Source organism: Diadema setosum, chromosome 13 (genome assembly GCF_964275005.1).
Source record: "Diadema setosum chromosome 13, eeDiaSeto1, whole genome shotgun sequence".
NCBI classification, from domain to species: Eukaryota; Metazoa; Echinodermata; class Echinoidea; order Diadematoida; family Diadematidae; genus Diadema; species Diadema setosum.
The window spans coordinates 5,396,257-5,412,784 of record NC_092697.1 but is presented as its reverse complement, the minus strand read 5'-3'; the positions used below and the strand labels follow the sequence as shown (position 1 = coordinate 5,412,784).

The 16,528-nt window shown below is 41.6% G+C and overlaps 1 protein-coding gene across 1 annotated transcript; it reads left to right on the top strand.

The window, feature by feature from the left end:
* The first annotated feature begins 1,961 nt into the window (after nt 1–1,961).
* LOC140237243 (uncharacterized) lies at nt 1,962–13,818 on the top strand. The gene is made up of 7 exons (XM_072317188.1): nt 1,962–2,181; nt 4,010–4,213; nt 5,849–6,070; nt 8,370–8,513; nt 9,541–9,735; nt 11,103–11,396; nt 12,955–13,818. The coding sequence occupies exons 1-7, from the start codon at nt 1,966–1,968 to the stop codon at nt 13,816–13,818; spliced, it is 2,139 nt and encodes a 712-aa protein (XP_072173289.1). The 5' UTR covers nt 1,962–1,965.
* Nucleotides 13,819–16,528: the final 2,710 nt, after the last annotated feature.

Sequence of the window (16,528 nt, the reverse complement as noted above, 5' to 3'; positions counted from 1 at the left end):
AAAAATTGGAAATTTAGTGAAAAATTTGTTCCAAAAAATTGGAAATTTAGTGAAAAATTTGTTTGAAATCAACATTTCTTACCTGCTTCCTTCTCATGTTTAGCGGTTGTCAGGTATGTTTATTCCATGGGCGTATCGGCAAATTTTGCGCTTAGTCCTACGCGTAATATCGCTTGCTATACGCAGTTACGCTATGCGCGATCATTAGATCCCTGCGCGAGACCTAGTACCCTTGTTATACAAGGAGCGCCCCGGACCCGGGCTTAGTGGGGATAGTGATCTAAAGTATAGGACTTGGGTAAATTCATCAACTGTTCATGGAGCTACAATCGTTTGTAATTGTAGCTCTGTGGTAAATTAAATTAAATTTACAGACACTGAGACAGTGTCAGTGTCACAGTGACAGTGTATCAGTGGCAGTGATACTAACTATACACAGCCCTGTAACTGTGTATAGTAATACAGTGATACAGAACCTGGTAACTGTTCCTCCTTTTTCTTCCAGGTGAAGTACATGTCGGTTCTACTGACCTCTGGGAAGAGTATTTTCAATTTTTATGTTGTGCAGAGTCAGTGGCAGTGCTAAAACTAGTGATCCCCTGGGAGTGTGCCATGCAGCATTGTTTAATACTGTTAGTTTAACAAGTAAATTTAGTCTGTCTGCTGTGCATTAAAAGGTAAAAAGTACTCCTTGTTGTTCAATAAGTACTAAAAATAGCTCCTCTTCTAACTAGGTTTGACTAGGTGTCATCCAAGACCAAACCAGCTGCCTCCTAATAAAGCAATTGATGTAAACTGTATAGAGTCTAGGGAAGAAGCGATCGTCACACTGGTGGGTAACCCCGGGGCGCTCCTTGTACACAGTTAAACGCTTGTGTTTGGGCTGGTTGCAGTTAACTTCATACTGCTGTACATGTACGCGACACTAAGGGAAAAGGAATTTTGAAACCCAGAGGTCCTACAGAATTGCTAGATTGAGCATGTTGTCGTCCACATGATTGTGTTACTGGGTAGATTTAAGGTGGTTCAGGTGGGATAGCAATCAATCTATAATAGATGCAAGATGCTCTATGGCATGCATCATGACTTTCAGCTGGGCCCTTCTTTCTGCAAGAGACTGCCATTTTTAGTGAGTGGAGCATTTCGATAGCCCTGTGTTGAGAGTGATCAGTCACCAAGAATGAACCGAGCAACATGCCTCTGATCCATTTCGAGCTTCCAGATTTGGTCTGGGCAATGAGGATCTCAGGCTGATGAAGCATATTCAAGGATCAGGGGGATGTATGTCACATATGCTTGTTCTTTGATTTTCTTGAAGCAGCCAGTAAGGGTTTCTGTGGAGGAAATGTATGTCACATATGCTTGTTCTTTGATTTTCTTGAAGCAGCCAGTAAGGGTTTCTGTGGAGGAATCTGTGTGAAGTATTTGCCTTCTTTTATATGTGTTGTCTATATTCAGGGCCGGCGGAGCGTTTTCAAAAGTTGGGGGGCCCACTTCCGGATTTCATGAGCTAACAAGCTAAAAAAAATAAGAAAAAAAAAAAAGGTCTTCAGCTCATCTCTCCCCTTCCACTTCCAGGTTTCTTCAGCTAACAAGCAGAAAAAAAGGGTCTTCAGCACAAAAACATAACCTTACCACACTCACACTTCAAGATCTCTATCCATTTCTTTTTAGTGCCACTTACGTACTTCCAGGTTAAAAAAAGTGGGGGGCCCAAAGTAATGACGCCTTATGTATTCCTTTATATGGTGCACAAAAAGTGCGGCCATGACATGTGTCTTCCAGCTTAGCTTGGAGTTGATTTGTCCTCGGAGGTACTTGGCATTATCCACAACTGGAAGCTCGACTCCATAGAGAGAATAAGGTGAGTGGATGACATTTTTCATTGGTTGATCTGCTAACTGAATTTCATGTTTATCAAAGTTTACTACTTCTGTTGTGGAATGATATTATAGATCAGCAACAATGCGGGGAATTCCAGTGTTCATGGTTGGGGTCTTCTTGATGCTGCTATGTCATGGGAGCCAGCAGCTGGAGGTCACTGACTTTGACGAGATCATGCTCGACGACGACTGCAAGGTTGACATCACCGACATGACCGACTACGACCCCGTGACGCAGACGAGTGCTCGCTGTGAGAAACGTAGGAGAGAGAGACAACAGGCAAGAGCCCAGTGTGATGTATGTATGCAGTATCGTTGGTCCTACTACTCATCGACCGCCTAATTTTTATCTGCGTGATAAGAATATTTAAGACTGAAAGTCACATAAAAACTTGACCTACGTGATTGAGAAAGTCCAGCGCTATCAAATGCTGTTGTCCCCTTTTCATTTTCAATTCGAAGTTTCAGTGCAAAAATATCGCCGCCGAACTTAAGTGCCCTCTTTTCAGCTCCCCACGGTGTTGCTCCTTTGAATAGATCGACCGCTTTTTTTGTATTGACAAAGCACACAAACCGAGTTGTATTGAATACTGTGTTGTACGAAGCTTTTTAGAAAATGCATTGACATTACATTATGATTCGGTTAAAATATGTGACCCGCCACAACAAAATGGTCCTAAAGTCGCGCACGGTCGAAGCCGTGAAAATCGAGTTTGAAGTTAGAGCATCAAAATTGGTCAAAACTTACGATTTTCTGAATTTGACATTATTAGAGTCTGACATGTCTTCTATCATCTGTCGAAATTTTGAAGCAAAATGATGAAAGGAAAGACCAAAAAATAGCGTTTTTCTGGGCCATATTTTTTTGGCGTTTCAACGAAGCAGAAACTGGTTCGAACATTTGGATTGAGCGCCACACATAGGCTCCGCCCCTAACAACGACCAGAGTGATCTCATTGGTCAGTTTGCTGCTTGCCGCTAACCGAAGCGTGAAGCTCGCACACTGCCCAGTCGACTGGTGCGTGCGAGCGGGTTGCGCTATGCCTAGTTGCTTCTCCCGACATCCTGGTCACTGATTGGTCGGTGAGGAGACCGCCGACGCTGTGTTTGAATGAGCATTTCGGGGGTTGCTAGGGCTTAACTTCTATTGTCCGGAGGTGAATACTGACTTGCGTGTCTCTTGATTGTGATTGCGTCGCAAGGAGAACTTTTAGGGCGCTTTTCTCGAAACAGTGATTTCCCAGACGTCTTGACATGCTCTCTTTTAAACATCGATATCTCCGCAGCCGATTATTTTTATGAGACGTGTTATATATCAATTTAAAGCAGAAAGATTAGGGAATTGTGTCATGCAATTTTCAAATAATCGACCTCGCCCGACTTTAGGATCATTTTGTTGTAGCGGGTCACATATGTATTCGAAATTTTGTCCTCGATTTAAACCATTAATGAACAGTGAATTTTTGTTTTTCCACACAAACTCATCGACAGTCAAAGCCAATACATTTTTATGCACTCTGCGCGCAGTGCAGTGCGTACTAAGTGTTCTGTGCGCCAAAAACCAGGTGGTCGGTTTCAAAAAGGGTGGTCGATGTGTAGTAGAGTTACCATACGTCTTAATTTTTTTTTTTGGCGGGGATGGGGTTGATGGGGGGGGGGGTTTGCATTAAGCAACATATTGTTTATTTTTTTTTGTGTGTGTCTATTTCATGATTTATGAGCGATTTTTACCAAACTTGCAGATTTATCACTGATTGCTTACTGTAATTGTACTGGTTAAAATTCTTTAAAAGCAAGACTTCACCAGCAGTGCACAAATAAATCGTCTGCTAAATTTTGATGCTACAAGAAATCGCTTTCCTTGATAAGAGTGAGAAGACAACCCAAACTTCATCACAATCACATGTCAGATCACGTGTCAAATATGTGTCTGTAAGTGATGCTCTCATCTACAGACCTGATAACGGTAGTTATGTAATAACAAAGTGTTTGTGAATTTTCTGTGTAGGCCTAATGCATTTCATGTCGACAAAACGTAAGGACACATTTTGCAAGGAGACAGTATGCCTGTCTTTTGAATGCTTTCAGTGACACATTTGTTGATTTCATCTTCACTACCATGACAGCAAAACCTGAAGGAGCAGTTGGCCTGGACACAGCATCTCCTCAACGAGTGCCAAAATCTGAACGGTCCCGTGACCGTCCCGCCGCCGTCAGAGCAGCAGCCAGAGTGCGAGTGTGACCCCACACCCTGCCCAGACTCGGCCAAGGCCGAGAATATGTTCTTCCGGCTGCTCACAGGTCATCTGGTCAATTTGCTGCAGGCAAAGGTGAGGACACCTTCTGAGTCTTGTTCTTTCTTTCTTGTTTTACACAGCATAGCATGCTTAAAGGGATGGTATAATTTTGGTTGAGATTGGGGAATTTGGACTTAAGCTGTTTGCAAGATAATTAGAAACCACTTATCTAAAAGAGCATACAATCCTAAGTGGGATTCAAAGTTTATTTGATGAAAATTTGTTTTGTAATGGCTGAGATATATATATCCACAAACAAAGTATAACAAAATGGTCTTGATAAAAGTTGGGTCTCAATGTGTATTAGAACCTCATGGTTTCTGGATATCTCGGCCATTTCAAACTCAATTTTCATTGAAAATAAACTGTGAACTATGAACATCTAAAATAAACTGTGAATTCCTCTTGGAATTGTGTGCTTTTTCTGAGTTCGTAAGAGGTTTCTCATTGTCTCACAAAAAGAAAAAAAGTTGGAAACCTGAAGCGCCATCTCAACCAAAGCAATACCATCCCTCTAAGTACAAAATCAATGGCCTGTTGTGATGATGGGCTTGGAAAGGTTATGCACTTGTGTTTCTATATGTACTGTAAACACAGAAATAATTAGGGTGCATTAATATTCTCCGCGTTCACATTGGTCCCCGCGATGCGGGGAAAGTCCCGAGCTGTGGAACTTTCTCCTCAAAAACCATAATGTGAACACTCGCTGGGACTTGTCCCCTCGTCCCCGCGAAGCAAGTCGAGTACGGGGACAAGATTTGGAGGGGAGAGTGACCTTGGGGCGCAATTGATGGCGTCCAGCTGTGGTCATCAAATGTGTGCATGCGCTATGCCTGGATTTAAGTGGCAGAGCTCGCTCCAAGCCCCAAAATGCCCCCACAGCTCGGGGACAGATGAGATACCAATGTGAACGGTCAGTCGTAAAAAAAGATTAGATCTCTTGTGGCTGTCCCTGCGTCGCGGGGACCAATGTGAACGCGGGGATTATTGCTACTTTTGACTAGTGAGAATCCTGAAAAATGCTAAAATGTGTTCTTATGCTGATAACCGAGGAGGGCATTCACAGATATAAATTGCTGCAAGTCTTGCCAACTTCCAAGACTAAGAATGAGAGATGAATATAGACTTAGATAGATGGATGGATTGACAGATGAAAAGAAGAGAGAGAGATGGAGAGATGCTATGCAACTATTTGTTTTGTGTGAACAATTTGCATACAGCTATAAGCCCACGGTAGGAAAAAAAGTGTGTAAACTCTGTAGACATACTGAAGACAGCAACTGTGGTCCGTTGTGCTATGTTTATTAACTCTGTCCAAATTAAGCCGTTGAGGATGAGTCCCGAGTGTGCTCGGGCAAAAGTGTATGGAAAATGCATGTTGTACCAAAATCAAACCGCCCTCAATGGGGTTAAGAAAGCAGTAAGAGAAGTAAAAAGTAAAGAAATAACTGTCCTGATAAATAGGCTAAGACACATGAATTGAGTACTGATTCCTTATCTTTCTCTGACTTAAGGTAGGGACTGTACATTCATCAACTCAACCTGTTAATGACTAGTCAGAAATATGTACTTGGGTACATGTCTGTGGGAAATATGTGTCATAGCAAAATCAGATAGTCTTCATAGGGTTAATTTTTCTTTCCTTTCAATGACATCTATCCCATTCAGGGCGCAGAGTCTGGTCCAGTTGATGCACAAATTACAGTTAGCCTTTCTGCGAAGAAGTGGAAGAAACTCCAGAACTTTGTGAATGACCGGGAGAACTACCGCAAGGCCGAAATCTACGACATCCTCATCGGCATGACGATTGAGACCTTCCACGTCAACCAGACGAGCGTGCTGGAGTGGGTTTGGGAGCAGGCCAGCATGACGTCTCCAGGCATTATTTTGGTGAGTTGGGTCCACAACAGCTACGTGTAAATCCACTAGTCTCGGGAATCGCATAGACAAACACAATCAAAGCAAAAAAGATACACCTGTCATTATTCGGTATAGGATGGATACCCATGTTAATGGCAGATCCAGGGGGGCACCAGGGGCACGCCCCTATATTTTTTAGTGGAAAAATGAGCAAAGAATATGGGATTCCATCAGAATTCGAACCCGAGACCTCCGGATAGCTAGCCTTAGTTCGGTGTTTGTCCCAGAAACCCTAAATTCTTGATGCTCGAATGGTCAGAAGCTATAGCAGTGTGTTTGTGTGTGCAGCACATGCACACACTTAAACCTGGCATATACCCGAAAGTTGATTCAGCTTGGGGATAAATGCGAGGGATCGCCGAAGTGATGCAGCTTTTTGAGTATGTAACAACTGCAAACAAAAGAAAACTGACCAGAAATGAATATAATCTATTAGTGGAAAAATGAGCAAAGAAAAAGGGATTCCAATGGGATTCGAACCAAGACCTCCGGATAGCTAGCCCGGTGCTCTACCGACTGAGCTCTAGAAAGCCCTAGTTCAGTGTTTGTCCCAGAAACCCTAAATTCTCAATGCTCGGATGGTCAGAAGCTGTAGCAGTGTGTTTGTGTATGCCACAAACACACACACACACACACACACACACACACACACTTATACCTGGCATATACCTGAAGGATAATTCAACTTGGGGATAAATGCAAGGGATCACTGAAGTGATGCAGCTTTTTGAATATGTATCAACCGCAAACAGAAGAAAACTCACCAGAAATGAATGTAATCTATTAGTGGAAAAATGAGCAAAGAAAATGGGATTCCAATGGGATTCCAATGGGATTTGAACCCGAGACCTCCGGATTGCTAGCCCGGTGCTCTACCGACTGAGCTATAGAAAGCCCTAGTTCAGTGTTTGTCCCAGAAACCCTAAATTCTCAATGCTCGGATGGTCAGAAGCTGTAGCAGTGTGTTTGTGTGTGACACACACGCACACACTTAAACCTTGCATATACCCGAAGGATGATTCAACTTGCATGGTGCGAGGGATCACCAAAATAAATAAAAGAGGTAGAAAAAAAAAATGGCCCCCCCCCCGTTATTTTTTGTTTAAAAATTTTGCGCCCCCTCTTTCCTGAATTCTTAGATTCGCCCCTGCATATCGCGCAATTCCTCAGTCATAACATCTGATACTGTACCAGCAATCCCAGAATTTTGATGAAATACGATGCAATTCCAGTCACAGGTGCAGTAAAACTGAGTACATGGCTGTTTTAATTGTGAAATAGCAATTAGCTGATTTCTCAGACTGTATTAAGAGCGAGAAGTGTGTAGGTATGGGGGCTAAAGGTGTGCGTCTGATTTGCAAATTTTATAATTTACAATCAAAGAATCTAGAAAGACCTGTCAGATGCAGAATACCAAATGTTTGCATCATATCAGATTTTTAATACCATTTCTTAACCCTTTAGCACCTGAAGATTCTGTAGATAATTGCCTATTGTTCCCTGGAAAGTATACAATATTACCCTTATTTCAACAACTTTCTGAATTAAACAAAATAGATCACTGCATGTCAAAATCTTTGTCTATTATAAGTTATATTTACTTGAAAGCTTATTAACACTTTACAAAGAGATTTATGTGTCATGGAAGTAATTCTAACATACTTTCGTTGACGTTTGACCTCTTAAAAATTACATGATTTTACATTCTATATGAAACAACAAAAATATTAAAGCATAAAACTATAAAAATGTATACAGGCGGTTTAGGGGGTGGTTCAGCTACTAATGGGTTAAGAGATTTATGTCACAGTGTCTTACGTAAAGGTCATTACTATAAAAATACCCCCCCCCCAAAAAAAAAAGAAACCTACATATATAATATATAATATACAGTATATATATATACATATATATATATATATATATATATATATATATATATATATATATATATATATATATATATATATATATATCTATATATATATATATATATATATCTATATATATATATATATATATATATATATATATATATGTATGTATATATATATATATATCAGGATATATTCACAAACAGTGGAATGTCTTGTTCACAGATCCTTCGGTTAGCGAATCTATGTCTAATGTTGCAACATTCCAATTTATTGTGTGCCATTGCTAATTTCATCGTTAGGCATTTTTTTGTGTGTGTGTGATAAAATTCAGTTTTCCCAAAGTTTTGCCATTTCACTGGAGTGATGTGATCATTTTATCCCCTTGTGTGCAGTTTCTCTTGTCGGCAATAGTGATTAGTTTTGTGTTTGGTGTCGGCATGTACTCGGACATCCTGTGGAACCGAAGATTCCTCGGCTGCCTTTTCACCGCCATCTTCGTCATCAGTCTCATATCAAACTGGATCTACCTCTACCAGGTAAAGAGTGCTTGCTCAAATTCATTTGCTTCAATGTGTCAAAGGGGCAAAGACATTTGTGGCCTGTCTGTGGAACTGTATAATTTTATATCATATGGATTGCTATAAACCCACTGGAGACTAGTTCCAAGTATACTCGGGCAGGTGTCTGTGGGAAATGCATGTTAGTTTTAACAAAATCAGCCCACTCCCCCTTAATGGGTTAGAATGGTAACATAAGTCTTATTTTATATAATATATTGGAAAAATGAGCAAAGACAATGGTATTCGATCGGGATTTGAACCCAAGACCTTCGGATCGCTGGCCCAGTGCTCTACCAACTGAGCTATAGAAAGCCCTAGTTCAATGTTCATCCCAGAAACCCTAAATTCTCAATGTTTGGATGGTTGACTGAAGCTATAGCAATGTGTTTGTGTGTGACACACATGCACACACTTAAACCTGGCTTAAACCCGAAGGATAATTCAACTTGGGGATAAGTGCGAGGGATCTCCGAAGTGATGCAGCTTTTTGAGTATGTAATAACGGCAAACAAAAGAAAACTGACCAGAATGAATATAATCTATTAGTGGAAAAATGAGCAAAGAAAATGGGATTCCAATGGGATTCGAACCCGAGACCTCCGGATGCAAGCCCGGTGCTCTACCGACTGAGCTATAGAAAGCCCTAGTTCAGTGTTCGTCCCAGAAACCCTAAATTCTCAATGCTAATGATACTGTACATGCATTGTCTGTTACTGCTGGAGATAACTTAATGTCATCAAAAACTTTAATCCACAAGAGAAATTGAAAGCTCGATCGGTCAACTGTGTGACCACATTGTTGTGAGTGTTGAATGTCTTCAAGTGGGCAGTGTGAACCTGTGATTAGGACCACTGTGTATACTCTGGACCACTCAGTGAGCAATGACAGAAATGAAAGAAACTTGTCTGTTTGTTTACCCACCCCTTCCCACCACATGTTCATTGTTGACTGTCTGGTCCTCACCATTGAATGCTGAACCGACTGACTGACTGGTGCCTTGCAGGAGGAGACCATCAAGCGTTACACCAACGCCCAAACACAAGCTGGCGTGCCGCCAAGCTGCAAGCCGAAAGAGATGACGTGGTTGCAGGCGCTGCTGCAGTGGTTTCAGACGATGACGAGTGTCAAGACGGACGAGTGCTTGAAGTACCACATGCAGTACCTTGTCGACCCCGTCTTCGACGTTCCACCAACAAGGGTGAGAGTGAGAAAGTTACGGGTGGTGATTGGGGTGCAGCTTTGAAGTGAGGAGTTTGGCAGGTCACTGTATGTGCCCCGCTGTTTATTAGTAGAGACCTTGAACAGAAGAAACTACAGCCATCCCAGTAGCCAAGGCAGCTCTTATAAATTTTGTTGTTTTGTTGTCCTTGGCTGGCTGTGAAGGGTTTCATTATTGTATGCTCTTATGGGGGACTGGTACATGATGATGTAATTTGAACAAAGTTTGGCTACGCCCTCTTCTCCAGTTCAACTAGTACAGTAGTCTCGGCATAATAGGGTACTGCTTTAATAATCAAGTCCTCTACTTCAATGACATGGAAACTGAACAAATAGTTTCGATACCTGTCATATTGACAGGATAATTGGATACTTAGGCATATCTGTTAAAGATAATATAAAGTTTTGGTACCTCAAAAGTTTCCCTGAATTTCCTTGTCTTAGTTTGTGTTTTAGGTTAAAGTACCTTTCATATAACTAACACTGTGAGACTTACTCGCCCCAAAGTGCTCTCATGTCTTAGTAATCATGCAATTAACTGCGACCAGCAGCCCCATACGCATAGCGTAATGGGGCTTCGCATTGTAGTATTCAGGATCATGAAAGATTTAGTATCGCGGGTAAATATCAACTTAAAATCCAAAAATTTCTTCAATTTGAAGACTTACCAATTAAGTTGAAGTATTGAAAACAGGCTTCGGGCAATGTTTGGTTCTGCCAATAGTCCCTTTCTGTTCGAATTGATGACTGAATTTGACTCGGTCGAGAGGACCTTGGGAGAGCTACATACACTGAATACTACGGCCAGCGCATTGGCACACATCACATGCGCACCAATTTCAAATCCATGAACGGATAAGATGTTTGTGTGCGCATGCGCTGGCCGTCAAAATCACGTTTTTGAGCCATTTTTGATCTGACAAGCTACATGCTTGTCAAACGGTCGTGCAGGGTCGTAACGGTATGTCCAATTTTCGCGAAAATGGTGTCATAAAATGTGCAAGACTTGAAAGTAAAAAGTCAGCAAGCGGCGCGGTCAAAAAAAATTCGCTCGGCAGAATGGTCACGGAAAATGTCGAGGAGGGGTTGATTCAACCCCCCCCCCCCCCATGTCCCTCTCGACCGAGGTGTATAAATGGTTACCTGGTAACACTAATGTAATAGAAATGACAGGACCCTGTGGTAGAACAGTGGCAACACTGAAGACGCAACCCTGGGTAAATAAGACCTTATCATTAATAAAGGGGGGGGGGGGGTTGTATGTGCTCTTTTTGTGAGATGATTGGTAATGGGCACTACAGAGAGTAGACACTGCTGATAATTTGGTTTGCCATTTCTCCCCTACAGGCCCTGTCCTTCACAATTTCCTCCATGTTCGTGGAACCCATGAAGCAACTCGGCAGGGCAGTCAGCGAATTCCACCGAGAGATCTACAGCGAGCTGCCCCTGTGGGCCGCTATCTCCACCCTCGTCTCCACCTACGTCTTCCTGTTCATTGGCCTCTACGCCTTCATCTCAGCTCCCAGGAGGATCATACGGGAGCCTCGCGGACAATACCTCCGGAGGCGCCTGGTGCAGCATCCCCAGCATGGCAGGGATCCAGCTCTGGAGGCGGAGGGACCCGATTACCTTCTAGCTCCAGTAAGTTGCCACGAATGTTTCTCATTCAGGCTGTCCTTACTTTTGCACAAAGGATCTTCATCTTTTATTAATGCTGTCCATCAACCCAGTCATCTAAGCCCACCATGCAGGTAAATCAATATAATACTATCAACATGATTATTTGGAAGAAGGAGAAGAAAACATGTTTCCTATGAGAAGGTGTGACTGTGCTGGATAGATTTGGGCAAAATATCCTGAAATCGAGGTTACTTTAAACTGTGGTTGAAAATGTCATTTTCCAGCAACATCTTCCAAATAGAAATCCATGAAAATATCATTTCGTAAGAAGTAGGGTGGACATAGACAAGTATCCACATGAAATGGCAGAGGTGAAAGGTTAAAGTCATGGTGTTAAGGTCACTGCTCTCAGCAAAATAGGTTATTTTTAAGCTGTAATTTCATGGAACAATGACCACTGGTAATGTCATTTTAGTAAGAAAGGAAAGGATGCAGATGAAAGCCCAGTGATTCATATGAAATTACTTGCAGTGAAAGTTTAAGGACAAATGTTACAGGATATCATCCAAATTTTTGATTTTCCACCAGAACTGCATCAATTAAAATCCATTGGAAATTGAATATGTTAGGATGGATGTAGATACAAGTTGTTTAATAATGTTCTTTCTACAAGGAGAGTTTAGGGTCAGTCCCCAAGGTCACTGGTCAAGGTCACTGAACTGCATGTAAATGTTAAAGGGACTGTACAGTACTGGTTGAGGTGGGGGTTCATGTTTTGAACATTCCTAAGTGAGATAATGAAAAGCCTCTTATGAAATATGAAAGAGCATGTAATTTTAAGAAGGATTCAACATTTATTTGATGAAAATTGGTTTTCAAATGGCTGAGATATCAAAAAAAGTGCTAATAATAAAAGGCGACATGCCACAACTTTATTAGGATCTCTTTGTTTCACCTTGTTTTTGGATATCTCAGCCATTTCAAAACCGATTTTCATCGAATAAACTTTTGATACCCCTTAGAACTGCATTCTCTTTGACATCTCATAGAGTGGTTTCTGAATATCTCGCAAAACGTTCAAAGCTAAATCCTTACCTCGACCAGAACTGTACACAACCTTTAAATGAAGGGTCATACATTGTACCTATGGCATTTGTATAGGTATTGCATGAGAAGTTTTAGGCATTCTTGCGCTTTGTGCTCTGAGATCAAATTACATAAGTTCACATCTATCAACAAGCCAAGGTACATTTTTGTAAAATTGGAAACAATTTATTGTGGAATTCCTTGACAATCATTCCTATCTATAAAGTGATGTGTCAAACTGCAATGTACTGTGAAGCACGATATTTTCTCAGCATGAAATTTTTGAGAATGGGAGCCGACAGCCTTATTTACTGCATGAAATTTTTGTGAGTTGCCTCTAACATTCAATGCATCTAGTGTAGACAAGATCTTTGGCGTGCATTTTAATCTCGCAAAACTCGACTCTCGCAAAACTCACGAAATTAGAATGCATGTGGACATTCCTAGTTTTACAGTATATCTTCATGTTTACACTTTCATTTGTACTTTGCAGGATGATGAACAAGAGCCCCACAGGTACGCTGCTTACCAAGAAAGAAGGGCAGTGCAACCCCCCACCCTGCCCCCCGCTGGATTGAGAATGAGGGGAACAAATGCGGACAGGAACGTGTGGAATGAAGCAGGAGAGGGTGCGCAGGGGGCACCTCGTCAGGGAGCAGTGGTCCAACCCCAGACTCTTAGAGGACTGGAAGAGGAACAGCGGGATGAGGATGTCTCCGTGTTGGCTGAGGGACGTAGCCCACTCAGAGGCGAGCACCAGCAAGCTGTGGAGGGGTGTCGCCTGAGAACTGGTAGACTGGTTTCCAACAATTTTCAGGATCCAGCTGAGGCACATGGTGGAGATCAGGTTATGGCACCAGTGGAAAGAAGAGGAGAGGGTGACTCGGATCACCAGCCGCAAGGACAGTTGAGGCCGAGGCCGACCAACCTTCGAGATGCCAAAGCCTTGAACACCCCTGCCTCGGAGACAGAGCCCTCATGGCAACGAGGAAAAGCGGGAGAGACGCAATCCGGCAGTCCCCTCAGCCATCCTTCCTCTGAGCCATCAGAGTTTAGCTCCATCCCAGGATCCGTAGCCATGTCGCAGTCTGAATCAGAGGCACCTGCCTCCTACTTCGCTGCGCCGCCTCCGGAAGATTGTGCCACGCCCTGTTCGGCTGACAGCCCCAGCGACATCTCCGTCATCAGCCCCTCGCCAGAGGATATTACAAACAGTGCCAGCTATGATGTCATCTCTGCCAGTGCTCTGAGTCTTGGGGAAACCACGGTAACCACGCCCTCCGAGGATGGAAGCAAAAGCAATGAGGCCTGTGAGGATTCAGATGATGACTTCGTTGTTTTGAAGACTGAGCGCTGATCAGCTCCAATTGTGTGACTGCCGTATGATTGCCATGCAAAAAAAAAAAAAACGAAAAAACAGAAAGAGGATGATTTTGTGTGTTTGTGTGTGTGTCTGCAATAAAGCAAAAAGAAAACCTTAGCAAATTGGTTGTCACTGACCAGCAAACAAAAATGTTATGAATATAACAAATATAACAAATATTAATGAATTTCAAGACTTAGACTCAGTGCGGTAATTCGTCCTCTAACTTCTGCCTCTATTCTACTACTACTGCTACTACTACTACCACTACTCCTGCTACTACAACTTTCATCAAAGCTACCACTGATGCTTCTACTACATTGTACTACTACTACCACTACTATTACTGCTTACTACTACTACTACTACTTCTGCTACTTCAATACTACAATTCTACTTCTACTACTGATAGTACTCCTACTTCTACCACTTATATTACAACTACAGGGCCCCGTTTTATCAAAAGATAAAATCGATTTTAAATTTCCTTACTACACAGGCTGCCACAGACTTACAATTGAAATCAACTGTATAATCAATTCTAACTGTTCATAAAACAGGCCCTGCTATTATCACAACTCCTAACTCACAACTACTACTACTACTACTACTACTACTACTACCATCATTACACATTTTAACATTGCCATTATCAGCATCATTGCTGGAATGGAATAGACTACCATTAGACATTCGGAAATGTCAGACTTTAGACAGTTTTAATCAAAAGTGAAAACTTTTTTGTTTTAGCATGGGCCTATTTCTTTTTTTACTTCCCATGCAGCATTGTGCAACATAGGAATTTAAGAGCTCTTGAAGCGCAGTAGAATATATAGACATAGTTTCTGCGCTTAATAAATGATTTATTATTATTATTATTATTATTACATTGACATAATCATCATCATCATTTGTACTGTTATGATTGCGATTACTGTTACTGCTATGTTTGTCATTGCTACAAGTATATAAGCCAGTCACAGATGCTGTGTTTGAACATCTTCCAGGCCCTAGAAGCTCCAATTGTTCTCCCTCTCAGTTCTCTCTTTCCGCTTGAATCTCTGTTGCCTCTGATGCCTTAGGAATAAAAGCCACTGTGTTCAGATTAAAAAAAAAAAAAAGGTCTAAATTGCTTTATCACGGTCCTATAATGTGCTTACAAATCATCATAAGATCAAGAGTCAGAATTTCACTGTGTGATTAGCTTTCACCAAGTAGGCCTACAGTTGTACAACTGTGGGACGTTGTGTGTGTGCTAGACTGTTTTGAATCTTCATCAAGAACACCCTGGGAGATAGGTAAAAGTACAACATGAAAGCTAGGTTTTATGTAGCACATTTCAGACTTGTGCATTTCTGCAATGCACTTTCCTGACCTTTATTACCGCAGTCACTGGATACATTTATTTTCAGCCAGCACTGACAGTGCTCACTCTGTAATCCCTGGGGAGCATTTTTAGGAAGTCACCATTTTACAGGCATGCACATGCTGGTCGACCAACGTAAACTTTCTCATCCGACTGGGTACCCATTTATACCCCTGGGTGAAGAGCAGTAGTGTGGATAAAGTGCCTGGCTGAAGGGCAAATGTGTCGGGTTTGTGTTCATGTGATTCAGAGACAGACTGGTGCTCTAATCCACTCGGCCATGACACCTCTACAGAAGTCCCCTGCCTCAGCTGCAAAATGAGACGACACCAATAACAGTGGTTAGACTTATTTACCCTTATTTTTTTTTTTTTTTTTAACGCAAGAATAAAAGCGTACAAGGAGAAAATATTTGTCTCTGTGGACAGATTTTTACAATACTGTATTATAAGTATCTGTGTATGTACAAGGACTCGCAGAATGTGCTTGCTAAATTTTTATATGGTAAATTCATGTGTACCGAGATACGTACTGTGATGATGCTTGTAGACAGTTGTAGGTGATGAAATGCTCCATGCTCTTTGATGTGTCTTGCTTTATGTATTCTTATTTTAGTTTGGTTTAGTTTTCTGGCATTGCATTATGATGAATAATATTGCATTTCTATGAATGTACGATGATACGATAATGTGTTTATATGATACTGATATTCCAGATGCACTGCGTTGTGTTGTGCTAAATCGCAAAGTGATAATGCCTTAATTTCATGTTTTCTAAGCTCTCTGTGTGTATGGAAGTATCAGACATCATGCTTGATAAATGCCGCGCTTTGATTTATTCTGTATATCAAATATGTGGCATTGAAGAGGCTCTGAAGCAAGAAAGCAGTAAGTGCTGATGAGCATTTAATGCCATTGTAGCGATGTAAATGGAGATCAAAAAGCTAAAAAAATGTGACATGGCAAATATAGCACAACTAGCAGGTCCAGTGATATGTATCTTTTGCAGAGTAGCATGTGTTGTTTTAAGTGTGCGTTGCTGCCTCAAGTGTGAATACTGCGATGTGATTTCTACTGAAAGCACTGAACATCAGAGGTCCTCGTTGGTAACAAACTTGACTTGCGATTAAATGCAAAGTTTCGGGCCTCTACTGATCTAGGATTCCCGCTACTCCTTAGGTGCATAGACCAAACATAACATTAAGAGCTAGTAACAGGGTTAAGTCTGGTGCATACATTGTATACTCAGTAGCAGACAGCAATAACACACTCTCTTTCGCGAAATAGGAGAGTAATAGCGCCCTCTTCGGACCCAATATTTGAGTATCGTAATACATGT

Excerpts from the sequence above, each read along its gene's own strand:
- LOC140237243 (XM_072317188.1), top strand. The coding sequence starts at position 1,966 with ATGCGGGGAATTCCAGTGTTCATGGTTGGGGTCTTCTTGATGCTGCTA. Across the intron at positions 6,071-8,369 it reads CGTCTCCAGGCATTATTTTG|TTTCTCTTGTCGGCAATAGT; the intron begins GTGAGTTGGGTC and ends CCTTGTGTGCAG. Across the intron at positions 9,736-11,102 it reads TCGACGTTCCACCAACAAGG|GCCCTGTCCTTCACAATTTC; the intron begins GTGAGAGTGAGA and ends TCTCCCCTACAG.